Here is a 27,082-nt window from a genome sequence, read left to right as displayed (position 1 = left end):
AGCTCCTTCACTGGAGGTTTTCAAAAGGAGGCTGGATAGCCATCTGCCTTGGATGGTTTAGACACAACAAATCCTGCCTATCTTGGCAGGGGGTTAGACTAGCTGACCCTTGCAGTCCCTTCCAACCCCATGGTTCTAGGCTAAAGGGGGGGGGCTTGGATTAGAGATGCAGTGTGACTCCACTTGTCCCTGCAACTAAACGCCTCCAACGCGTATCCGGGGCACATGGCGCCGCTGTTTGTGCCGCGCTGCTCTCAGTTACACCCCTGTCAATCCGGAGTGACTCCAGCGGGGGCGGCGGTGATGCGCGGAAGTGGGGGGGGGGGCGGCCTGCCGGGGGGGAAAGGGGGGGGGGCCGGGCTGCCCCAGCAGCGGGGAAAGCTTCCACTTTCCCTTTCGCCGAGCTCGGCTGCTGGCCTCGTGTCCGCACTCAGCCTCCCTGCTCCCTTGCAGCAGCTGCTGCTCCCCCTCCTCCCTGCCCCCGGCCCCGCCGGCCGCTGCCCCTCCCCGGAGCCGAGCCGGCTGCCTGCCAGCCCCGGCTCCCGGGCTGAAGCGTGGCCCCTCCTTCCCCCCACCCCTTCCTCTCGCACCCCCGCCCCTCCACCAAAGAAGAGGCTGAGCCGGTGTTTTTCCACTCAGCAGGATGGGGGATGCTCAACGCTCCCTCATTAGACAACAGAGACGCGAGGTCAGGAAGAAAGCGCTTATAAATCACCCCCGCCTCGCTCGCCGCCCGGCTAGTCGGGCGGTACCTTTCCCCAGGACACACCGGGCAGACGCCTAGAGCCCTGGCCAGCCACCTGAGCCCGCAGCAGGTAAGATCCCCGCTCTAGTGTCTGCCAGACAGGGAGACCGCCTCGAGCGCTGGTCGCTCGGGGGAAGACGGGGAAGGAACAAAGAAGGAGCTGTGGGGAGGCAGCGAGCTTTTTGCCTTTGCCGAAGAAGATCTGCCAGGCAGGAGAGGGAACGGGGGAGGACTAATTGCTGCTTTTCTCTTGTTACTACGTGAAGATGGCAAAGAAAGGACCCACCGGAGGCACAAGAGAGGGGCGGGGGGCATTGCCTTGGTTGAGCCATGCTGCAAATGTCTCCTCTATGCTCAGGGTCTGTTTCCCTCCTGCCCCCCCCCCCCCAAGCCCCATATTTTTGCTGGGTTTTGCCGTATCCTGTGCTAGATAGATTGCAACGTGCTGTCGCTTTGCATTTTGATCGCGCAGGCCAATAGTGCCGTTTCTTTCTTTTCAAGTCCCTTAAAAAAACCAACACATCTACCTATATTTAATTGCGATCTAGGCTACCGTGTGGTTTCTCGAGCGGCTATTTCCATCTTGCCCTCCGTACATGCTCCACCACCTTGTGTTAACTTTTTTTCAGATAACAGTTTGCAGTGTGAAATTAACCACTTGCTTGGCAGCTCTCCAACTGTTAAAAGTACATTTCTTCTCCCCCCCCCCTGCTGTTTCCCCCAGTGAAAAATGCAACATATTTTTGAAGGCTGTATGCAAACCAACAGTCAGGTCCAGTTGAAAGACCAATACAGCAGCTGTTGCTGCTACTAATGGATCTGACTGGGGTCTGACATTCTTTTCTTCAGAGGCAGTTAAAGTTTCCATAAGTGTCAGAAGTTAGTGGGTCAAGATTCTGATTTCAGTTATCTTGGTGTCAAAAAAATAAATCTGGATTCACATCAGTGTGAATTGGATCAGAATTTGGCCCAGTGCGTTTAAGGTGATGAATATTCAGTGGTGCATGATAATGTAACAAAAGACAGACTTTGGAGACGGCTCTAAGTTTCCATATATGAAGATAAGGGGTGTGTGTGGGGGGGAGTTAATTTGCATTCACACAGAAGATAAAACATGCATAAAAAGATGGAGAATTCAGAATATATTAACCTAGTTATACTTCCTCATTTGTGAGAGGTGAACAAATATATTTTTCTTTGAGAATTACTTTTTTCCTTCAAAGTGACAAAATTCTTACACTTGTATAAGTTCTGAAATCTTGTTTCTTCTCTTTATTATTATTTTTTAAATGACAAATGAAAACAGAGTGGGAAAACAGAAGTTCAGAAACAAGTTTGAAGAAACATGACAACACATTTGAAAGATTTTTATATTTCAGGACAGTTCATGCCAAGGTGTAGAGAGGCTTTTTTTTGGTTAGTTCCCATTTTTTAACCGTATTGGGAAAGGCATTAAGAAAATGCGTCAAGAAGAACTGGTTGTGTTTATAGTGCTATTTTGGTAACCACTGTATCTTTTTGCTTATACGTCAAAATGTTTTCAGTGTCGGACCAACAAAAGGTGGAGCTGTATTGTTCAGGAGACATGGAGTTAGTTGTAATTTGGTACTTGGATGACAGTTGCTACCAGTTTAGATTCTATGGCTTTAGCAATGTAAGGAAATCAAGCCAGTAAAACTTGGTGTCGTGGAATGTTGAGGAGAGAGACTTTGGGCAAAACTTTTACAGTTTTGGCATATGGATTTGTTACTTCTCGATTTGAATTCAAGCAGAATTGACCAACTCTTTTTGGCCCTGTTTATCTCCAAAGAAGTATTATGGAAAAATTTTCCCAGGGGGATGTTGGTGGAAGATCATCCGAAGAAGTGGATTGTAGCCCACGAAAGCTTATGCTCTAATAAATTTGTTAGTCTCTAAGGTGTCACAAGTACTCCTGTTCTTTTTGCGGATACAGACTAACACGGCTGCTACTCTGAAACCTTTTACAGAAGTGTACAGTATGGTCATGGCGAGAGAGGGAGATTTTAGTTTTTACAAGGGATAGCTACCGTACTAATAATGCCATTTGCCTCCAATATCAGGGCACAAGTTGAGGGTGAATTGTATGTGTCTGGAGGGAGGATACCTTTAGTAAACAAAGGTGAGTAAATGTTAGCTAGTACCTGTGAAACATTCAGAGATAGCCCCTCTCTCACTTCGGTCTTTATCTACCTTTTTGTTCACCCCCCCACTTGTCTCTCCATCTCACCTTTTCCATCTTCACTACTCTCTTCATCTCTCTCATTCTCTTCCACCTTCTCTCCCTTATGGTTCATATTCTCTTTAGGCTGCAGCCAGTAGGGGGTGACATAGTTTCTCTGTCTCTTCGCAGGCAGATGGAACTATGACACTCCAGCCATTAGAGGGCAGGATATGGAGGACAGGCAGACTTAATGTGATATATCAGTGATACTCAGACTGAAGCTCCTGAGTTCAAAGTGGCGCTTTAATGTGTTTCCTGTGGCTCTTTACAGCACATGATATTAAAACACTGTGTAATTTAATTATTAACCAAACTAAGTTATTAACCAGTCAGGATGTTTTTACTGTGTTATTAACCGGTTGTAGTTGATAAAATAATAATACTTGGCCAGTCATTTTGCTGTGAGAATTATATACACCTCTACCCCGATATAATGCGACCCGATATAACACGAATTCAGATATAACGCGGTAAAGCAGTGCTCCGGGGGGGGCTGCGCGCTCCGGCGGATCAAAGCAAGTTCGATATAACGCGGTTTCACCTATAACGCGGTAAGATTTTTTGGCTCCTGAGGACAGCGTTATATCGGGGTACAGGTGTATATATAATTATCACAGCAAAATGACTGGCCTATAAATTCATATTTAAACAGTAGGACAGGGGAAATATTTAGTGTATATATATATCTCCCCTGTCCTACTGTTTAAATATGAATATTTAGCACTATAGTAAATTAAACAATGAATTCACATTACTGTGGCTCTTTTGAGTAATGTTGATCGCTAATTTGGGTAGTGAACCACTGAGGTCTGAGTATCTCTGTACTATAATATAGATGGGGAGAGAATGGAAAGGCAAGGGAATTCCTATTTAATTTTTAAATTTCTGTTGTTTTCCATTTACCAACCTGCATTTTCCAGTGTGTAGTGTCAGACAACTGGCTTCAAAATCCTCTAGCTACCTGCTGCTTAACGTGTGCAGTGCTATGGCACTATATAAAGAGCAGTAAACCCCAGCAATCTGGAGGCATTAAGGAGATGGACAGATGGGTGGAAGTGCTTGTCTAAAGATGCCCTTCTTTGGTTTTAGGGATATCAGGCCAGATTCTGGTGTAAACCTGGAATAATTCTCCAGATGTTAATGTACACTAATGTAATGGAGGACAGAATTTGGCCCTTCAATTTAGTTGGCAGCCATTAGTTTATGCATTTTTATTTTTTTGATGGTTTGAGATTATTTTTTTAAATGGCACAATGCGTGAGCTGAGGTAAAAACGGGTCTCCAGGATGTTTGAAATCATGTATGAACAAGAGGTGCAGCACTGCTGTGGAAAAATACAAAGAAACCTTAGACTAGTTTACTATTTGTGCATGATGTTTGAGAAGTCCTGCCTGCCAGAACTTGATTGCTTCAGTAGGGTTCTTCATAGTGACTTGTTTTACAGCTAAAACTGGGGAGAATTTCAAGGATTAATTTCCTAATTTGTAATCTGAATACCAAGCAGCCTAGTGATTTGCACTTAAAGCCTCCTTTCCACTTGGGGATGCATTTCCAAAGAGGCTTGTAACTGAGCAAGTCCTATGGATTATAGCGCGGTTAGAAAACCCCATATAGTGCTTTGCAGCGACACTCCCTCATAGCCTAATTGTTTTGTGCTGTGTGTGCTTTCCGTAGCAAGGAGGTGTTCCATTCTGTGTCTTTCTAACTTTGGCTGTTCCCACTTGGGTCTGCACTGAAAGTGTAATCTGCATTTTGCACCCAAATGCACCAGCAGAGCCAACTGAGGGTATAAATTGTGGGGCAGAGAAGTGTAAACCCTAAAGGAAAGCTAAGCCATCATTGCATAGAGAACTGAATTTAGGGTAAACAAAAGTCTTTTCACTTTACTGAAGCATCCTGAATTTTCAGTTTAGTACAATGGCAGAACTGTTTAAACCCCAAACAGTCACATTTTATTTCATTAAGCTTTCCCTCCTCAGAGCATAACAATATAATCTTTCAGTCTTCCAAATCTTTATTTTCCTATAGATTATTTGCTCTACAGTGTCATTACATGTACCATACTGGAAGCACTTTGGGGAGAAAAGCTGAATTGTTTTCTTATTCTATTGGATCTGACAATATCTTGTTTAAAGAAATGAGTGCTGTAAAGGAAATCACTATCTGATGAAATATACTGATAGGAAATTGTGCTTACAGAATGTAGGTTAGGGTCAGTTCCATTGCTAAAGCTCTTTCTGTCCATAGCAAATAATAATGCTGTCAACCCTAGTATTGTTTTGGAAAGCCCTTTGTTTCCAAAATTAAAAAAACCCTACAGTATTCTGCAGTAATAGTGGGTTCAGAACACTGGATCTTTTGACTGAGGTCTGTAGTATATTTTTAAAAAATGAGGCAAACAACATAGTCACCTTCATTTAATTTTTAATTTCAGATATATAAAAATAATTAGTCTCTGAGCCTTCTCCTGTGTCTGTGATTTCCCCAAGAGCACTAAAACACCCTTTGTCTGTTTCTACTAACAGGGTGGATTTGGTGAAATGAAGAATTGGTAGCACAGTATAGCGCCAGGTACTGCTTTTAGTCAGTGCAAGCTCCTCATCACACCCCTCTGCCAATGCGCCCCAGTTCTCATCTCCAGCACCCCCTGTTATTCCATTGCTGTCCCTTCCTTCCCAGTGTGCCAGCACACCTCAATCCTGACCTGACGCACCTGAACCAATACCAAACAGGGGCTCTATACAGCTGTGCCATGCTCTGTAGTGTTTTTAGAATGTAGACAAATGACTCCGTAAAGATATTTTTGCTTTCTTAAGAACACTTCAGTTCAGTTTGAAACATGCAACAACTAAAGATGAGTTGGAGGAGTTACAGCTTTTTAAAAGTAATACCTTATCTGATTCATCACCCTAATCAATTGTAGATGCTTTAAAATTGCAGTTTTGAATAGATTACAATGGGAGATTAGTGATGAAAAAAGTCAAATGCACTAACCCGCATTTATGCTACAGGATGGCTTTTAAAAAGTAATCCTGTAGTGCCATCATTTAAGCACTCCATACAGCAAATTCCCACTTAACTCCAGTGGCACTTGGTATAGTCCATTTATAGGAATGATTCCCCAATTGTTTGGAAGGAAAGTCAGAGTATGAAGTTGTCATTTCTATGTTCATTGAAGTTCTCCCCATAAATGTATGTTGGGATAGGTTAAACTAAAAGCTAGAGCCTCTGCTGGTGTAAATCACTGTAGCTCCACTGATTGAGTTGAGTTATACCTGCTGAGGATCTGACCCAAAGCATTTTTATCCGTTCAAAGAGAGAATGAAAATGCTAAGCTCTGGCCATTATTGTATTGCTAAACTTATCCCGTGGTTGACATTGGTGTAAAATACTCCAGTAGAAGTTTGGAAGTAGAGGTGCAGTAAAGTTATCCATTACCTCAAAATCTAAGTATGGTGGTTGCCATTGGAGGGCCAACATTTACCTATGTTATTTGACCTCAGGATCTGAGCTTCCAAGAAAAAAGAGAGAGAAGTAATAGCAGTTATTTTTTTCAGAAAATAACATAGTGTATTCATGTGGGTTTTGTCTTTCTGAGGGACTATATGTACACCAGCAAAACAGATATCAGAACGAAATGTATCTTAGTATCCTGATGGACTTTCCCTCTCTTTTTTATTTTATTTATTTTATTTTATGTATCTGTTTATTTATTTGCTTTCTCTTTTTTTTCTTTTTCACCCCCTCCCCACCCCCCCCCCCCCAAAACAGGAAGAGAAAATCCATTCAGGAGAGACTCTTCTTCATGTAAGTGTTATTTATGCTCATTTATGAAATTACAAAAGGATTATAAAAGTAATTAGAATGTTCAAATACTGAACGCTTACCATCTGCTCATAGAAACCACCGAATAAAGAGCATGTAAAAATAAACTGCAGTTATACAATAACAGTACTCAATACCCGCTATCTCAAATCTATATATGCAGTTCTATTGTGTATATCATGGTAGTACCTAGGCACCATTACAAAGTATTTTACAGTATTGGGGAGCACACCACTCCTGTGAAGTAGGCATGTAGTAACGTCTCACTTTATATATGGGTGGCCACGGATGCATAGAGGTTGAGGGTCTCTACCAAAGCCCATTGAACTTGATGGTAAAACTTCCATTGACTTCAGTAGGCTTTGGATCAAGCCCTAGTGACTTAGCCAAGGTCAAAGAGGGAGCCAATGTCAGAGCTCAGGAGTCCTAGCTTCCAGTCCTATGCTAAAAATAAGCTTCTCTCTCTTGGATTCTTCTATAAAATCCAAGTTGTGTCAGTAAAGTTGTTTTGGTTTATTTATTTATGTGTGTGTGGCCATTTGGAGCATACAGATATTTCAGGCCTTTTTTTACAACCCATGGACCCTCTAAAATGAGAGTAACTAACCCCAGCCATCAATGAATATGGTTGCAAATGTTTTGGGAATACATTTGCCTCCAGAATAAATGCTCAGTCTATGTCAGGCTGATGAATCTTGTACAGGACTCTCCACAGAGGATGTAAAGCTACACATCATGGAGCTCAACCGTTTTACACGTCGCCGAGCAACTTGCTTTGCTTGCAGATCTCTGATTTTAAAACTTTAAGTAGTCAAGTAAGTTCTGCTCCAGTATCTCTTTCTAGTAAGTATCAAAGGGGTAGCCGTGTTAGTCTGGATCTGTAAAAGCAGCAAAGAGTCCTGTGGCACCTTATAGACTAACAGACGTATTGGAGCATGCATCCGAAGAAGTGGGTATTCACTCACGAAAGCTCATGCTCCAATAGGTCTGTTAGTCTTATAAGGTGCCACAGGACTCTATCTAGTAAGTAAAGTCAAGAAAATGTTTCAAGAAGCAGCATCGATAGATTAAGACCATTATTGCCTTAGTGCAAAATGAGCCTCAATGAGGAAAACGACTGCATTAATTGCAATGCAGGACCCGCTTTGTATAACTTTGAAGCACGCCCTATGTCAAGTGGCGTGGCAAGCCATGAGCATTCACATCAAGCTGACTTCTCATAAATCAACATTTTTTTTTCAGAAAATAACATACGTCTCTGAATTATGGCACTAGATTAGACTCAGATAGCAACTCCTGGTTAATATGTAGCAAAACGCTGTGTGGTGACAAATGGTTTTTTTTTTGTGTGTTATTGGGCTGGAATGTTAGTTCCGCTTTCAGATAAAAGGAGCTTGTGTAATGCACCCTTGTAGACCATTATTTCCCTGGATAGTACGGTAGTTATGTAGTCAACTGTGTTCAGCTGTTTCTCTCTTACGCTACCCTTTATTGTGCATTTCGATAAGAGGAGGGCTTAGGTGTAGGCAGAGATTGTAGCCTCTTTGAACCTAGCAAGACACAACTGTGTGGTCCCATTGCTAGTCAAAAATCTATTGAAAACTCGCTCTATTCTGGCTATATTTCTGGCAGAAATGTTATAAGAATTTTATTTTGTATCTTTGAATCATGAACATTCTTTTGGCTGGTTTTATGGAAATCATTAGGGCAATCAATTGAGGATAAGCTTTTTCAAAGGAGAAGAACATGTGTATATTAAATGAAAAAAACACACCAGCAATTAAAAAGAATTGTCCTTTACACTGGGATGCTAAAATGAGACTGAGCGTATCTTTGAGAAGCTACGGTACCATTTTTTAAAAGTCAATAGGATTGGAAAAATTCCAGGAGTCATATTACTCACATTTTTCAACATGGGACCCCTAATATAGAAAATTCAAGTCTCCTGAAAAGAGTTCAAAGGACACATTTCCCCCAGTTTTTTAAAGAGGAATCACCAGGGTAACAAAAAACATCTTTAAAGGAAGAGGCTCCAAATAGGAAAAGAAACCTAAAGACATGATGATATGGTGTCCCGACGTTGTACACCAGAATCTGGAGCCCATTGGAGTGCAGAGTCAAAGATCTCCCTCTAGTGACTTTAATATCATAAAGCTGAATATCTGGATAATCTAGAGCTTTGTAACTGGAATATATTCCATAAAATGGATCAGTGATACAAAATTTATGGCCTAGAGACCACATGCAGTACAACCTTCTACCACCTGCTGTGGCATTTCAGCAGCCAAAGGCAAGCTTTGAGCACCAGAGCCTCTCTCTGCTGGTTCTGTGTATGAAATATCATGACTCAGATTTGATGTCTTTAACCTGTCTCTATATGTGCCTTAGTGCCTTGGCTCCCTTTGGCTTCTTCAACAGTATGAATTTCCAAAAGAGAGTTTACTCCAGGGATGTGAATAATCAGAATATTGTCAAGTGTTGGAATTATGAAACTTCCAGGATAGAAACCTCTCTGTGCAGTGTGAATTTTCAGAAGGGTCTAAACTTCTACGGATATGAATTCTAGATTGGGATTAACCCCATCGACTGTGAATGACCAAAATGAGGCCTCTTCGGTAATGTTAAACTTTCAGAAGCTAATAATCCCCCCAGAATGTGAACTCTCAAGAGGAAATTAAGCCCAGGGATTTCAAACTTCAGATGGTGGATCCCACTGATATATCTGAATTCTCAGAGGTGCCTCGGACACATGAAATATTTGCAGGGGCCACCTCCTGCCATGTGACATTTTGAAAAAGGACTCCTTGTGACAGTAACCAGGCATTTGTATTATAATGATAATAAAGGGACCGTCTTGTGATTGTCACTTTGCGACAGATACTACCACAATTCATTACTTTCCATCAGTGCCTCACCCTATGGAGGAATCACCACTGCCCATCCACAGTGAGGAGGGGACAGAAGTCCCAACTGGTGAGTGCAGTTGGGATGGGATATTTGTAAAGGGTGGGGGCAATGATGCTACATGGCTTTATATGCCTCGTGTGTGTGTACCCATTTGTCATTAAAAATTCTAGGACTTGTTACCAGTGCCCCCTTTTTTTATATTTTTTAAGTGTTGTGTATTTTAGCGTTCCTGAAAGGTGATATATTGGCAGTATTGGTTCTCAGCTGATCCACAGACAAGGTACAACATGAGCAGCAACCATGTTAAGATTCCACTTTACATTGTCGTACTAGTGTCTCTGAACTCAGAGCTAGAAGGTTCACCTTTATGTGTTAAAAAAAGACAAAGGTAGTTCAGAGTTCATGCCCTTTCAGCCTTTGGCCTCAATGCTGAAACTGCCCATAAGTCTGCTTATTGGGATGATGGTTTTTGCAATGAGGACATTCATTCTTCCAGAAATCCACCAAACTCATTTTACATAAGCCACAGGACAACCAACTGACCTGGGTTGGATTTTAACCAGATATATAGCAGCAGAGTGGGCCAAATCCTGTGAGCCTCATATATTATATACATCTGTGTAGGAGCACCAGCCTTTCAGATAACCAAAGTAAATAGAACATGAAAAAAAAAAAGATTGCCTAGTGTACGCCTTTGGATTTTAAGAGGGCTATTGTCTACATCTTTTCCCCTAGCTTCTTGTTTAACCTGTTCTTGAATATGACTGTACCCGGACTATCTCCTTTGGGGTTCTGTGCCATTGCTCAGGTGCAGCACTTTAAAGAACTTCTTCTTGCCTTCCATCCAGAACTTTTCCTTATTTAATTTCACTCAACTGCTCCCTGTTCTACCAGCTTTTGAGCCTGATTAATTACTTACCTTCACACCATACCTTAAAGGTATTTATAGATGGCTCATGGCCCACAGATTCTTCTCACTTTTAGACTGTATTAATTTAGTTCCTTCAATCTCTCCATCTGTCCTTGGATCACTTTTATTGCCCTTATTTGTGTTTCCTTTAATTTTTCTATATCCGTTCTAATCTGTGGAGACCAGAACTGCACACATGCTATTCCCACTATGGTTGTGCTAGGGCTGTGTTAACATGACACTGTTATCTCTTTAGCTTTCCATATGATCCTTTTATATATACAGATCCAAAAATAGCAGGGCATCTCCCCCCCAGCAGCATCACATTGAGACTCTGTATTAATTTGCGGTCTGTGATCACCCTTAGATCTTTCTCAGATTCACAGCTAGCTACCCCTCAATTAATAGCTGTGCTATTTATTTCCTCTCCCTCAATGCAGGAATTTACACTTACTAGTACTGAATATCATCTCATTGCACGCAGCCGACTTATTGCACTAGGGTTTGGTTTAAGACAGTATGGTGATGTGTTCATTTTAATGCACCTAGATTTATCCTATCTTTCAGTGTAGTTGTTATTGTTTTGTTAGCTACAGTGCAAAGAATTAATTGAGAAACATAACATTTTATGTTTTAATACCCCTCCTGCACTTGTCCTCTGTATATTACTCCAAACCCTATTTCCAGCTCGGTCATTTTTATCAGCATCCCTGCCCTTCATTTGTTTGATACTAGTTTTAAAATATTAGTAAATAATGTAGAAACTGACAAGTTTAGCATTTTTCTTTTTCTTCATGTTGTACCCTTTCTCTCTGTATAGTTAGTATATTGTCATTATATGGCTTATATGCATGGAAAGAGCCTTTCACATAGTGGAGATAATCTCTTTCTCACCCATGTTGAGCTCTGCTCACGTGAGCAACGGGGTGACATCAGTCCACTCTTATAGAACTGCTTAATCTAACTCTCTCATATACACTGGTATTTTTATCACACCTCTTCCATTGCCCTGAGGGAGGCTGGACTGCTGGGATTCTGGCATCTGCACCAAGAATGAAATATAAAGTTTGGTGAATCATGAAAAATCAAACAAACATACAAGTGTGAGTGAAAGCTTTTTATTTAATGTTTGCTCACTGCTGTCATGGAGTGCATTTCCTGGACTCTGTACTGAACTCTGGTGTAGCTGTCAGACTACCCAGCTTGATCCAGGTTCAGATCAAACCAGATCAAAGGTGATCCTTAAAAGTTTAAACGAAATGGCTGTATTATATACATAACACCTTGTAGCAGAGAGGAAACAAGTGGCCAAGGTGAATGATGGTGACAGAGATGGGTGAGAGCTGCTAAAAAGTTGGAATATGGAGTCTGAATATCCAGAGAATTGGATCTGGGATTTTAATTGGGCTCATTGTATTCTGTAGAGCTAGATGTCAGCTGGAAAAATATGATGTGTCTGGGTCCGGATTCTGATTATAGTCTCTCTTCAAAAATGTTGGTCTGAGGTTTCCATGTGGGCCATTTCCCGAAAATAGAAGGGAGTCTTGTCACAGGTTTAGGTAGGTCAGAAAGGACCAGTTAGTAATTCACACACACACACACACACACACACACACACACACACTATATAGTGATACAATTGTGAAAGTAATTGATTGCAATAACTACTTAATTAGAACAAAAAGTAATTTTGTGAAGTAATCTGATTATTTCCTGTTCTGGATGGTAATTTGAATTACATGTTAAAGTTATCTTGTCTTGCCTCTCCCAAATATGAGTAGGGATGCCAAGTCACTTTGCAATTCACATATTTGATGCAAAAGACTTGCAAATGGAGTCAGTAACACTCCCTATGCAGTAAATTTATTTTTTCAAAGAGTAAATGTAACAAGGCTGATTTTAAATAATAAGAACATAAATCCAGCTAGTTTATTACAGTTGCTACATGAAAGCAACAACTACAAATAATACACACCCATGAAATATCACAAACAATAGATTCACCAATAAAAGAACCAGCGTGTGCTCATCCTGAAACACTATGTACTCCAGTGAAATAGTGTATAGGTCCTTTGAGCTAAGGAATGGGAGATTATAACAAAATAACATTTTCATCTCCTTGTTATCCGGTGAAGACATTGGCATTTCTACTGATAGCTCAATAAGCCTTTTGATTCAGAAGGATTCTGCTTGTTCTTGATTTGTTTTTGCACTTTTATGAAATACATTCCCATGCAAAGCTAGGGGAGAAAAATGTCAACAAATGTGTTAATAAATCAAGGCTGTGGATGAAAAGGTAGAAAATAGGAAGTATTGAAAAGGAGGCTATTTTATGCGTAATAGTATAAGAGACGATAAAGAATAATAATAAAAGAATACAGGGCAAATATCTGGCAGTCTTTGTTCAGGCAAAACTCCAGTTGGTTTACATTCTTGTGATAATTAAATGATTTAGTAGACTCAAGGTGAAAAAGCGAGCAGAACAGGTCATTTATTCATTCTTGTTTATATTAAGGTCATGGCCAAAGGCCCCAATCAGCAATTGGGTCCTGTTGTGCCAGGCACTGAAAAAACACGTAAGATGACACAGTCACTGGAGGGTTTACATTTTAAAAGGCAAAACCCAGGAATGAGGTATTTGTAACTGCAGTAGTTTCATTTAAGTCACACAGTATTGAAGAACATCACTGAGGCAATAATTGTCGGCCATGGGATTGAGGAGCAATAGGGCTATAGGAAGAGGTGTTTATTCATGTGATTCCAAGTGAGAGGGTATGTCTACACTACCTGCCGGATTCCAGGAGCGCCGCCAGCTTTTGTGCCCTCTAGGCGGCGGAAGGTCCCGCCCCGAAATGCCGCCCCCCACAGAGGCGGCGGAAGGTCCCGCCGCCGAAATATTGCCGCGGTCACCGCCCCCCAAATTGTAGTGCCCTAGGCGACTGCCTAGGTCGTCTAATGGGTTGTGCCGGCGCTGCCGGATTCGTGGGCAGCGATCGATCCAGCGGGGGTCGATTTATCGCGTCTAGTGTAGACGCGATAAATGGACCCCCAAGCGCTCTCCCGTCGACTCCTGTACTCCGCCGCGAGAGGTGCAGGCAGAGTCAACAGGGGAGCGGCAGCAGTTGACTCACCGCAGTGAAGACACCGCGGTGAGTAGGTCTAAGTACGTCGACTTCAGCTACCTTATTCACGTAGCTGAAGTTGCGTAACTTAGATCGATCCCCCCCAGTGTAGACCAGGCCAAAGACTCCCTCCTACAGTCCCTATCTTCAGATAGCATTAATGTTGAGAGGAAAGCTGTCAAAATTCTATTCCAAAGAAACACACATGTAGGACTTGATTCTGAGCTCATTTACGCTGTGATAACTCCTGACTGCAGGGTTGCTACTATTGATTTACCTTTGTATAAATGAGATCAGTATCAGGCCCTTAATTTCCATAGACATGGGGCCTCGTTTTACAGTCCTTACTTAGGATCGAACCTGCTCCCCTTGAAATCAATGGGAATTTTGCAATAATGCTTAGTTGTTACTCAGGCAAGATCCCATTGGGTCATATCACTCCCCAGTGACGCACTTGTAAATCTGATAACCACTCCTGACATCAGTGGACTCCCTCCAAATTTACAATGGTGTAATTTAGGCTCCGTTTACCTGGGAAAAAATGTGGTGTTGTTTTTTTCAGTCGAGTTACCTTAACAGGATTGAAGCCAAGTAGACACACTTTAACACCCTTTCAATTATTAGCTGGTTATGTTATAAGTTTAGCCTAGGCTCTTCTAAGAACCTACGAATGGCCATACTAGGTCAGACCAATGGTCCATTTAACCCAGTATCCTGACTTCTGACAGTAGCTAGTGCCAGATGTTTCAGAGGGAATAAATAGAACAGGGCAATTTCAAGTGATCCATCTCCTGTCATCCAGTCCCAGCTTCTGGCAGTTGGAGGTTTTTAGGGACACCCAGAGCATGGGGTTGCGTCCCTGACCATCTTGGCTAATAGCCATTGATAGACCGGTCCTCCATTAACTTCTTTAATTCTTTTTTGAACCCAGTTATTGTTTTGGCCTTCACAACATCCCATGGCAACGAGTTCCACAGGTTGACTGTGCGTTGCGTGAAGAAGTACACCCTTTGTTTGTTTTAAACCCGCTGCCTCTTAATTTTATTAGGTGACCCCTGGCTCTTGTGTTATGTGAAGGGGTAAATAACACTTCCCTATTCACTTTCTCCACATCCGGCATGATTTTGTAGACCTCTCTCATATTGTCCCCTCCCCTTTACTCATCTCTTTTCTAAGATGAATAGTCCCAGTCTTTTTAATCTCTCCTCGTATGGAAGCTGTTCCATACCCCTAATCATTTTGTTGTCCTGTGCACCTTTTCCTATTCTACTATGTCTTTTTTGATATATTGAACTCAGGGCTTCAGAGCAGGATTTGCTCTATGCTGCGTGCACTCTACTGTTCAGCTTCTCCAGGCTCTCATTAATGACGAGTTCCTTCCTGAGGTGTCAATCTATTCCTGTCCTGGGGCAGATTGACTGAAAGACAGATGATCTATCTTCTTTCCCTTAATATGACTGTGCTCCTCACAGGCGGGGCTGGTCTTCAGGCAGAATGAGCAAAGATAGCACATCTTTGCCCTAACAGAAAGAACATAATTTGCTCTATGGAGTACCAGTTAGCTGTGTCCCTTCAGCAGGCTGGCTATTTTCTGAAGACAAGAGCAGAATGTTTGTCTCACCCTCTACTGATTTTGCCCCTTCATGGGAATAATCGCACATAAAAGGGCCTGATTTTGCCAGGTGCTGAGAGCCTTCTGTGAGGTGCTGAATAGTCTTTGCAGCCAAAAAGAGCTGATTGCTCCTTGCACCAGCCAAGATGTGCACTTGCAGTACCTGCAGATAGCACTTACCAATTACGTGTTTTGACAAACTGGAAGTGGCTTGGATAGATTTCCCTGCAATGCAACATGTCTCGAGCATTCACGACACTTTCCGGCCACTAAAAACAGTACATCACCATTCGAAAAGAATAATAAATAATAATGATGTGACTATTTCTATATGGCCTACTGGGAAATGACAATTAAAAAAAAAATCCCCAAACAACTAGTTGTTTAAAACCACTCCAAATACATTACACAGTGAGTTATACCATCCGGAACTACCGTGTATACCAGTTTACTGTGGCACGGGGAGTCAGTCACAGGACATGTGAAATGCAGTAATGATTATTTGGAATATGTAGTTTCATTCAGCATTTTCTGTTTATTTAAAGGAACATGCTTTGTGCTTTGAAGATAAAATGAGTATAAACTAATATAGTGCTAATGGGGGCCATTGCTATTTTATATTCAACCCAGAGCTTTCCCGATTTTATAGGGACAGTCCTGATATTCGGAGCTTTGTCTTATATAGGTGCCTATTACCTCCCACCCCCTGTCCTGATTTTTCACACTTGCTATCTGGTCACCCTGTTGATCACCCCTATTATAATGCAATATCCTCTCTAAATTTTTCTTTCCAATTACTTGTTTTGAATGTGTGAAATATCAGAGCATTGAAATTTGCTTTTCGTACAGTATTGTTGTTACTTACTTTAATCTTTGTCCCTCCTTTCCCTAAGCTCTCCTTCCTCTGTCTCTTATTTTAGGGCCCAAACCAGTTACACCAGCGTAACTTCATTTTAGATCAGATTCCAATCTCACTTACACTAGCATAAAACAGGAGTTACTCCACTGAGGTCATTTGAGATCAGAATCGGGATCTTGAGGCTAGAAATTTAAATTGTAAGGTCTTTGGGGCAGGGACCCTCGCTGATGTTTTGGTGGCATTGAAATCAGTAGTTTTGCCATTAATTTCAATGGCACTGGGATTTCACCCAGTGGCTCTTTAAATCTCTGTTAAGTGCCATGAGACGTTATTGTGATATAAAGTGTTTAATAAATAATTATGTAATAATGATTATAACAGTTTGGGACATTTAAATGATAGATACTCTTTCAACTCCCACCCCATCCCCCACCGATACGAAATTCCCATTTTATATTGGTACAGTCTTAAATAATTATGAAAAAGAGCCTCTGGGCATTTAGGATCTATATAGTGACTCACTGCTTGTGCCACTATGTGCTGCCTCCCTGCAGCAGATAGAGGTCACACAAGGTAGCTAGTGCTGCACAGAGCCACTGCTTCTCAGCTTAGCTGTTTTTCAGTTCAGCAACTCCAAGCCACAGAGCCTTGGCTATGAAGAGGGGCTTCTTTGAGCTTCAGGAAATAGCAAATTTTCACTGGCCGAATGTGCTAACAGAACATTCCTTTTGTCAGAGTAACTTTATTTTAACCTGCCTCAAAGAGATGCAGAACTACATGCAATTTCACTTGTCACTCCAGATAATTTTCAAAGGTAACCACTGCAAAGACATTACCAAAAATCCCCAAACAATTATAAACGGTAAAACATAAGGAGATGCCTTTACTTGACTGCTGTTTCTACTCCAACAGCCCGACTCCTTCCAGGTCTCTGGTTTATCTGGGGGAAGGGTGTTGTTTATATGGACCCCTTATTTCCCATCAGGCCTTGTCAGAAGCTAAACCTACAGATATGGCTGCCATAATGGACTACATTTCCTAGCCTGCTCTGCTTCCCTGGATGTCAGAGAGAAAGGCTGGCTGGGAGCTACTAAGAGCCAATCTTGCCCCTCACCCTAGAAGGATAGGCTAGGCTTATACACTAGGAAATAATTTAGCCCCATCTGTTCAGTTTTCTGAACTGCACCTTCATAAAGTGGTAAAAAGCAATAGATTACGTAAGTGAAATTTACAGAGCCCAATGTTGGAATATAAAAGCAATATATAACTAAAACCATCAGCTGATATCTGTCAGAAATGATAGAAAAGATAAGGGATGGAGGAAAATGGTTGAGTTGCTATGTTTTGTCTAGTCATACACAGAAACATGTTCACCCACAAAGACCAACAACGGGGCGACAGCTGAGGGGAGAGACACTGGTATTAGGCTGGCACTGTTGGTATTCTTTGCTCATATCAGCGTTGATCCTGTACTCCTCACTTGCACCAAGGTCGTTGAGGTCAAGGTGGCACTTTAGTGGCCTCTTTCTCTGAGTTTAAAGTGTAGGATCAGGCCCTTTTGCTTGCATGCGGAGCACCTATGCCACATTCAGAGCATGGCAAGCAGAAGTGGTCTGCATGTTCAGTTTCCTTAGAGAAATTAAATGTTTGCTTTAGGCACTATCTGCTTCTCATATCTCTCGACACAAAACCAACAGCGCAGCTTTCCTTATATGAAAGCTGTCAAAGCTATGTGGCTAAGCAGAACTGAAGATATACTTCTGGTTTAAAAATTAATCAAAGTCATGTGATATTTTGGAGAACTAGATGTTTCATGGGATTGGTAGTGAGATAGGAAGACTTTCACCTCCAGCTCATTTGTTTAAATCAGGTCAGTAGTGACCAAAATTACTTTCTGTTGGAGGCTATTCAGAAGCCCCAATATAAAATGCGTTAATGATCTACCTCCAGTACAGGAATCCCCTTCAGAGCTGACACCCTTGTAGGGAGTCTCAGCAGAGAATCCAAGCAGTGGATGGGCCATGAAGGCTGAACTACCCTTCTGTGACTGGATATGATGATCCCTCTGGGTTATAATGGAGGCACATTGATGGTGGGGGGAAATGCAGGGGAAGTGGACACTGAACTGGGTTGGCACCTTTCACAAGATGCATGGAAACATAAACAGAGAGAAAACATCATATGATCTTCATGATTTTGCTTCTTTATGAGGTTTGACAATTTGGAGCAGAGCAAACTGTGCAAAGCTTACCGTCTCCACCAGCTTATGCAGCCAGTTTATCACTTCTTCTTTTGGCATATCCTCTGCAGAAACATCCTGGTCTCCATTTCCCTCTGTATACCAGTAACTGTTAGATTTCATTTCCTATCTTGATAAAGTTTGAAGCTTCTGTTCAGCTGCTGTTTTCTTGAAGTAAATAAACAATGTTCCCCTCCCCCGGTTTCCAAACCGAATGAAAATCTCTTATTGTTCAAGGGCTATGAACTAAGATTGTCTTATAAAGTGCCTTAGAAACATTCTTACCTCAGTAAGAGAACCAAAGATTCTTATCATATCAGCACTGGCCTGCGTCATTTTAAAAGTCTACAACTAATTTGTCTCACTGACTCATATTTCTGCGAACTATAGGCCCCACTGCAGACAAGAAATCGAAACAAAACTCCCAAGTAACTCATTCTCATCGTTAGAGCCCAGGGCTCCAATTACGCTCAGTGGAACCACATTCACAGTGCAGTTGGACTCTGGTGTATTCCTCTGCTGTGGGCACAGCTAACATGGCTCAGTGCATGCACACAGCAACAGTTTTTCCTGCACAATCTGGTGTCAGTACTGTTGGGCAACTCCAACCTGCTGTGCTGCACAACCATATTGCTATTAGTGCATTCTGGGCAAATTTTGGTGCATAGATACCATATTGGTGGCGGAGAAGGGTGAGGAGATGTGTGATGCTGGGGCCAGGGCATGGATTTTTGTGAACAATGCATTTTGGGATGTCCTCCCTCCCACACAGAGATCAGGGATTTGGGAGGACTAGTTTGCCCAGTACACCGACATAATTAAAACATAATTAACCTACACAGTGGAGTCCCTATGTTAGAAACCACTTACAATCTGATGTTTATGTTATAAAAGTCCTCATAAGCAGGATTAGAATAAATCCTCAAATACGGTCTAAAACTTAGATGGATACATAAGGTCAGTAAATAATGTAGAAATACGGTCCCATCCACACAGTTAGGATCTCATCCATGCTACAGCCTGGTTATAAAATTGGTCAAAATCTGTTGTATGAGATATTTAAGTATTGCAACAGCTGCTCCTCTGCTTACCACTGGGTATATTACAAGGAAATTTGAATGCTTCTGACATTTCCTTTTTTTACTTCTTTGCATAGTGTCACATATTACTTATGCATAGCAATAGCCAAAAACCCCCCAAACCCTGAATAATATTTAAATACCGAATGTTTATTCTCCCCCAGAGAGAGAAGGTCGGTGAGGTAATATCTTTTTTTGGACCAACTTCTGTTTAACCCAAACATTTATTCTGATGTAGTTGGAGTGAGTATTTGGAAAACATTATATGAAAAAATGTGACCAACCTTTGAGACTAGCCCATGAGTAAACAATATGGGTAAATGTAGTGATGAATTGAGAATTTGTTGCTAAAGCAAAGCATGTTAGGGGGAAATGAAATTATTCCCAAGGGGAAAAAAAAGCTATAAAATAATATATTTGTATATTTCTTTGTATGCTTGCTTCATCCAATGCCTACTTTATTTTTATTCTACACAGTTGAGACCTACTCAGTATAAAATCATAGCACCAAATGAAAGATTGCTGCCTAATGATTCCATGTATTTATATATATATATATAAAATGCATAGGACAGATTCAATACATTATTAATCACATACAAAAAGTCAATTGGTACTATACAAAACATTGCAAATATTCAAGTTCATAAGCTCTCTCTTTTTTTTGAGAGAGAGGTTACATTACATGATCAGGTAAATGTCTCCATAGTCTAGACTGTGTAAGTGTTTGCTCATGGTTTATCAGAGGTTATAGAAAAGATTAATGCTCAGGCACACTAATGAACTGTAACTTCATTATATAACAGCCCCTTAGAAGCAAAAAACCCAAACCAAACCAAAATTAAAAGACTTTGCTAGGTTTAGTAGGAAGGTGAATTATTATTTAGTGCAAACAAATCAGTCAAAAGGGAAAAAAAGAGATTTTAAGGGACAAGACTTAAAGGGTCCTCCTTAACCATACCAACAACATTTGGAAATGCATCCGTTGTGCCATATAAATTGCATGCACACATACATTTTGTGGGCACCGTCAAGGCACCACTCTTAAAAATTAGGGACTTTAGGGGGTATTTAGTGCTGTAGAATAATGTATTGTCCTTTCAAACCTGGAAAACTGGCATATCAGGAGCAGTATGGCAGGGAAAGCAGCAGGACCATGGTGCTCACTTTAGCTTGTTGACAATCACTAGGCTTTTAGCTAACACACCCAGGGGATGTTAAATTAGGTCAGTAGTTGGCTTGATGTGAACAAAAACAAATTTTTAACTGGACATTCCCACTACACAGTTACCAGTACTATATATGAAGAGCGTAATAGCTTTAATCAGTTCTTCCTACCTCTGCAAACCACCCACCACCATTGCATTACTCCTCTCCCCTATATGGGATCTTCACCTGTGGTGGAAGCATCACAAGAAGTCCTGCTGATGAACTCACCTGTACCTGGGTCTGTGGTGGGACAAGCCTGTTGGCACAAGAAGACAGTGGCTGAGCTTTAGGCCTGTTGGCATGAGAGGAGATTGGTTGTGGCTGTATGATGCAGAGGAGTAGCAGTCACCCTATGCAGGGATGCTCTTTACCCCATCTGTACCGTTGGGAGGGTCTCCACAGCTCCTGGCTGGAGATGGGGAGAGTGAGGTGGGTAGGGGAGAGGCCGGTAGGCCAATGTTCTATGATCTGCAGTGTGTGACCCAAAACAGCCCTGTGGTCACACCCTCCTCACTACTGTAATAATCCTTGTACAAAATGTGCCTTGTGAGGTATCATTTGGAAACTAGTAAGATGCTGGTCAATACTATCATGGTGAAATATACGTAGCAACATTATATGTAAAGTTATGAATTCCCCCTGTGTGATGTTATTAGCACAGGTTCAAAACCAGACCGCCCTGCTGAGGTAATAGTTGTTAAACAGGTCTATCCTAAACAAAGGATGTGTGTTTACCTCAATTTACATATAAGTAGTAAACAGGACCATCAAGGCAGCAGGGGGAGGAGATGTCAGGAAACAGAAGAATTTGCATTTCAGCAAACACAAGTGGGGGACAAAAGAGCATGGAGCTTCCTTCACCACCAGACTCTATCGCCTTCCTCACAGCTTGCATGAACTTTACTTTGAGGGGTATCCTTTGGAAGAATCCACTTCAAAGATTCACTGGACTATAAAAGAAAGGCACAGAGAACCCCAAGTTAGTTCTTTCACCTAAGAAGACAAAGGCACCAGCACCTTTGGGCCTCTGGAAGAGATCCTGATCGAGGAGAGGGCCAGTAACTGTCTTGCTGGAAGACTGTGGGTGAGAAAGAGCATCTTGAACAAAGCTTTGAACTAAAACTTGCTAGATTAAGTGTTAGACTTTTAGATGCATGTTTTCACTTTTAGTTGCTTGTAACCATTTCTAACTTTCTCTCTAACTTTATTGAGCTCACTTAAAATCCTGTCTTCGTTTGTTAACCAACTTGTTTTACTATTAATCTAAACCAACAATGCTGTGTTTGTGCTAAAGTGAATGTCAACTCTAGGGTTACCATATTTCAATAGTGCAAAAAGAGGACACTCCAGGGGGCCCCGCCCCAACTCCACCCCTTCCCCACCCCAACTCCACCTCCTCCCCTGAGCATCCCACATTCCCCCTCCTCCCTCCCGCCCCCCGGCTGCTGCTGCGCTGGGGAAGTTGCTTCGGCCCCCGCCACGGTGGAGAGCGGTGGGAGCCGGGAAAGTTGGAGCCCGGGGAGAAGGCAGTCCCCTTACCATGCCTCCCTATTTTCCCAGACATGTTCGGCTTTTTGGAAATTCCTCCCCGACGGGGATTTGAGGACCAAAAAGCCGGACATGTCTGGGAAAGTCCGGACATATGGTAACCCTACTTCTGACACTCACCTCTCCCTCCACTGGAGGGACTCCCCTGTCCATACCTGTCCCGGGAACTTCCTTTAAAGGGGCATCCCCATATCAGTGGGGTCTACTTGGAAAAGATAATATTTTCTCCCTTGTGTGACTGAGCTGGGCTGTGACAATCCAACCCATCATGAGTACTGTGAGAAATGGGGCACAACACTAACCAAGGCAATGTCATTTCAGGGACTGTATGGGCCTCGAAGTTCAAACAAACAAGCTATATAAAGTCCTTTTCTTTACTGGCAAGCCAAATGGAAGTTTTTCTAGAATGGTATTTTTAGAAATCTCAGTATAATGACAAATTTCAAGCTCAGTTAAATAACTTTTTTGTGAAATGATGCAGAGCACAATTAGTACAGAGACATGAATAGTGAGAGATCCAAGCTGGTTTGCCTGATATTGTGTGAAAATGTGTGTAACTTTGATATAGAAGGCCTTGCCAAACTAATTATCGAAGCATATGCAACCATCATCGTAGGCACAGGTACTTAGCATTTGATTAGATGCTCAGAGCCGAAATCAGTATGAGGGAGCTGATATGAAAAAAGTATTTGATCTTTAAATTTTCACTGTTGCAACAAACCATGTTCATGTGTCTTTTTTTACACGTACGACTGATCTCATGTAACAAAGTATAAAAGCTGAGATGTAAAAGGAGCCACACATTTTTGGACTGGAATCCTCCCCTCCCGCACACTTACAATTGGGGATTCTAAGAAGAATATCTAAAACTGAAATATTTTCACATAAATAATGTAAATTCATTTAGCCGCTATTGAAATAAATAATACTTTCCATTTCTGCAGCACCTTTCACATGAGGAAATTAAAGTAACTTACAACCATTAAGGGCCAGATTGTGAACCAATTACTCCCATAAGTACCCGCTCACCAGTGTGAATAAGGGGTTCACAACTATGCCTTACTACACTCTTGTGATGCATGTATTGTTATCTCCATCTGCAGATGGAGAAACTGAGTAAACTTGCCTGTGTGTGGGATGAGGTCTGAGGAAAGAAGGTAACTGAGAAGTACCTAAAACTTAAATGTGGTTCCTTTATAGTAAGATTATAAATATTACAAATTAAAACAAATTATTCCACCTAAAATGTTAAAGAAATAGGGTCAGATCTTTGGCTGATGTAAATTGGCATAAGTCCATTTAGTTCAATAGATCTATGTCATGACGCAAAATTCCTCTAATTCAGTGGTTCTCAACCAGGGGTATGCAAAGGTCTTCCGGGGGTACATCAACTCATGTAGATAGTTGCCTAGTTTTACAACACGCTACATAAAATGCACCAGTGAAGTCAATACAAACTAAAATTTCATACAGACAGTGACTTGTTTATACTGCTCTATCTACTATACCAGTGTTTCTCAATCTGGGAGTCGTGATTTATTTGATCATTTATGTGGTAAAAATGAGAAAATAAGCAATTTTTCAGTAATACTGTGCTGTGATACTTGTATTTTTATGTCTGATTTTGTAAGCAAGGAGTTTTTAAGTGGGGGGTATTCAAGACAAATCAGCCTCCTGAAGGAGGTACAGTAGTCTGGAAACATTGACAACCACTGCTCTAATTGACCTGGATCAAGAATGTCTTTGTTTTACTTTCTGTTTCTATAGTAAGGCTATTGGGATCTCAGCATTAAAATACAGTCTCAGAAGGATTTTTTGAATCATATTTTTAAGAAATTTCATAAATGGACCACTGCACTTCCCCCAAATTAATGAGTCTGATGTTTCATTTTTTAAGACCAAAGGTCCCTGCATCTTCCAAGTATTAGAGTGAGTTGTTTTCCAGACACCCAAAGGTGGAAGTTCATTAGCAATCTATTTGTGTGTAATACATTTTATAGTAACAAATAAAAAGGAAGTCACAACTGGTCTGGTCAAATTTGCTTCCTGCCCTCTAGTCAGGGACGTATCTCCCTGCTGTCAACAGTTCTCTCCGGAAACAGCAAAAGAAAGATCCCGGATCGATCTATGAAACTGAAAAGGGTATTCCCAGAAACACTGAGAAAATGAATGCCAAGGGCTTTTGTTACACTTTACCAGGGAGATCAGGAGTGAATGCACCAAACCGAAAACTGGAAATAAACACTCAGGGCTAGACTCTGCTTGGAGACAGCAGAATCTGCTACCATTTGCTGCTCTGAGGTATACAGTGCCTCACAGAGCTGGGGAAAGGAGGCAAGACCGTGGCTGGCAGTGCAGGAGAGAGTAAGGTGCATCGCTGGCCTCCCTTCTGCGCTACTATGGTGCCGAGCACCCCCCTCGCCGGGCCCCCCAGGCGGGGGGTGAGGTGACACCCCCACGTGCCCCGGGCCGGGCCAAGCTGCGGTGGGGTCCGTGTCCCTTTAAGAGCGGGGCTGGGTTGAGCCAAGCCAGCGGGGGGTGGCTCCACTCCCTGCTGCAGGTTGATGCCGGAGCCTGGGCTGAGAGCCAGGCTCGTCTCCTGCACCAGCTATGGGCGAGGCTTTGCTGCGGCTCCCCCAGTCCCCCTGGGCCGGGCCGCCCCACGGTAGGGGCGGGTTGCATGAGGCAGGGCAGGACCCAGTGGGGCCGAGGGCTGAACAGGCCCGGCAGGGGGCTGCTGGAGGGGGGAAGCTGGGGAAGGGGTGGCACGGCCTCAACCCCCTGGGGCTGCCTGCCCCGCGGAGGAGGCAGAGGGGCGCAAGCCGCAGCAGGACCCCAGCCCCCCGGGGGAGGGGATCTGGGGCCAGCCCGGGGAGGCAGGAGCAGCCCCGGGGGTGCTGGGTGCGTGCAGGGCAGAGCCCCGGGAGAGCCCCAGCCCCGCGGCGGGCAGTGCTGCAGAGGAGGAGCCCGTGCCCCGTGGCGGGTGAGGGGAGCCCCACGCAGGGGGAGCCGGGCCGCCCGCACCCGCCTCTCGCGGCCACTCCAGGCTGCTCCCAGTACTGCTTTCCGCCGGCGCGGCTGTCCTGTCAGCCGCTTTTGGGTCTTTAAATAGCCGTCCGGGGGGAAATCCTGGACATTTTTAGCACTTTACAAATTCCCCCCAGACGGCTATTTAAAGACCCAAAAGCCGGACATGTCCGGGGAAACCCGGACGTATGGTAACCCTAGTCAACTCCAGTTAATGTGGCAAACTGATGGGTTTTGTTTCCTTAAAGGAAATTACGGATCTTATTATTCCTTGGAATGTTGCAGGAGAGGGCTGGACAAATCCGAACACATGGGTCTGGGGAAGTTCAGGACTGGGGGTGTGTTGGGGTCACCTGCTTTTATTAACCAAGTCTGGTAAAGGCAAAAGTGTGTCTCTGATAACTTCTGGCAGGCTGTTAGATTCATAGTGGTTGAATCAAAAACTACAGCACACAGAACAGAAAGTGCATGCTGGCTGTATGTCATATCCAATACTGCTCCCCAGTGCCTGTGCTAGTGGCCATGGTTCAACTGAACAGGCCTCTTGGTGCAAGACTCCTTCTCCATCCTTGCAGTAGTTTCACATGGACCTTTTTTTCCCCAGCCCTAGGGTCTAGGGGGCCTAATCCTTCTCCCACTGAAATAAATGGGAGTTTTGCATTGACTTCAATAGGAGCTGGATTGGTTTCCAGCTTTCCCCTCATCTGCCCACATGGGAAACGCTACAGAGCTCTCACTCCCCTCAGTCAGTGGTATCAAAATACCTTCCTCCCTTTCCCCAAGTCCCATATAAAAAAGGTGACCTCTGACTGCGGAGTATTTTGTTTCTTTAGGCTTCATGATCTGCGTTGAGCAGAACAACACTGCATTAAAATCCAACCCATTGTATTCTCTTTGTAAACACAGAGTAGCTTTAAGTCTCCCTCCCCACCTTTATCCTCCAATTACAGAGGCCAAGTCCAAGGTACAAAGGGCAGTGGGTTTTTTATTTTCCCCTAGTCAGCTACTGTAATCTGGGGTTTAGTGGTGATCGATTTATTGGTTCAAATAAAGAAGTATAACAGAATGAAAATTCAGAGTATTATATGATTGCAGGTTTTCTATTCCAGCTAGTGTTTCATAATAACTCTGAGCTGAGACACAGTGCCCATTTACAGCACTTGACGAATATGAACACAAGCGCCACATAGAAAAGACAGCTGGAAAAAAATAGATGCCTTTTGTCCAGGATACAATTGATTAAAAAGAAATTGCAACAAGCCCAGGGCTTTCCTTTTGTAACATACTCCAGCTAAATAAAGGAATATCTGTTGCTCTCGGAATTTTCTATAGCAACTTTTCCAGATGTCAGCCTTCGAAGGAAGAGAAAAGGAGTATAACAGTGAAAGAAACAGGCAAAAAGAGAAGCGAGAGGAGAGATGATTTTGAAATGGGAGGGAGTAGAGTGAGGGAGAAGAAAGAAAAGAAAGGGAGGATGGATAGCTGAATAAATAGACACACACAGAGAGAAAAGAAATTAAGAAAAGAAGATTGAAAAAGGACATCAACGACAAAGAGGAGAAAGTGAGGGAAATGATAAGGGAAGTTTATAGAGAACCTTTGAAGAATATTAGAGAGGCAATAAGTTAAATGGAGGGTTGGTATTTTTCAGAGAATATGGGGGGTGTTTTGTCTGATGAAGCAAAAGAGTTGGGATAGGAGTTAAGGACAGTAAATGGAGTCAGGCATTCTGTGGATATTGGTACAGGCCTCCACGGT

General features: G+C 42.6%; 1 protein-coding gene across 4 annotated transcripts in view; it reads left to right on the top strand.

Moving 5' to 3' along the window:
- Positions 1-659: 659 nt before the first annotated feature.
- Positions 660-27,082, top strand: part of SLC6A6 (solute carrier family 6 member 6) — a 74,735-nt gene continuing 48,312 nt past the window's right edge. The window contains exons 1-3 of one of the 4 annotated variants that reach the window (XM_024207517.1): positions 660-815; positions 6,759-6,794; positions 9,720-9,785. In XM_024207517.1, coding sequence (XP_024063285.1) covers positions 9,731-9,785 — 55 coding nt within the window. In that variant the 5' untranslated portion in view covers positions 660-815; positions 6,759-6,794; positions 9,720-9,730. Of the gene's footprint in view, positions 816-6,758; positions 6,795-9,719; positions 9,786-21,717; positions 21,834-27,082 lie in introns of those variants that run through there. The other 3 variants (XM_024207518.1, XM_024207519.1, XM_024207520.2) reach the window with 3 other exon arrangements.

The sequence above is a fragment of the Terrapene carolina genome, unplaced genomic scaffold (assembly GCF_002925995.2).
Source record: "Terrapene carolina triunguis isolate 2854851 unplaced genomic scaffold, T_m_triunguis-2.0 Scaffold89, whole genome shotgun sequence".
Taxonomy (NCBI): Eukaryota; Metazoa; Chordata; order Testudines; family Emydidae; genus Terrapene; species Terrapene triunguis.
The sequence above is the reverse complement of the archived record's forward strand: the minus strand, read 5'-3'. Positions and strand labels throughout refer to the sequence as shown.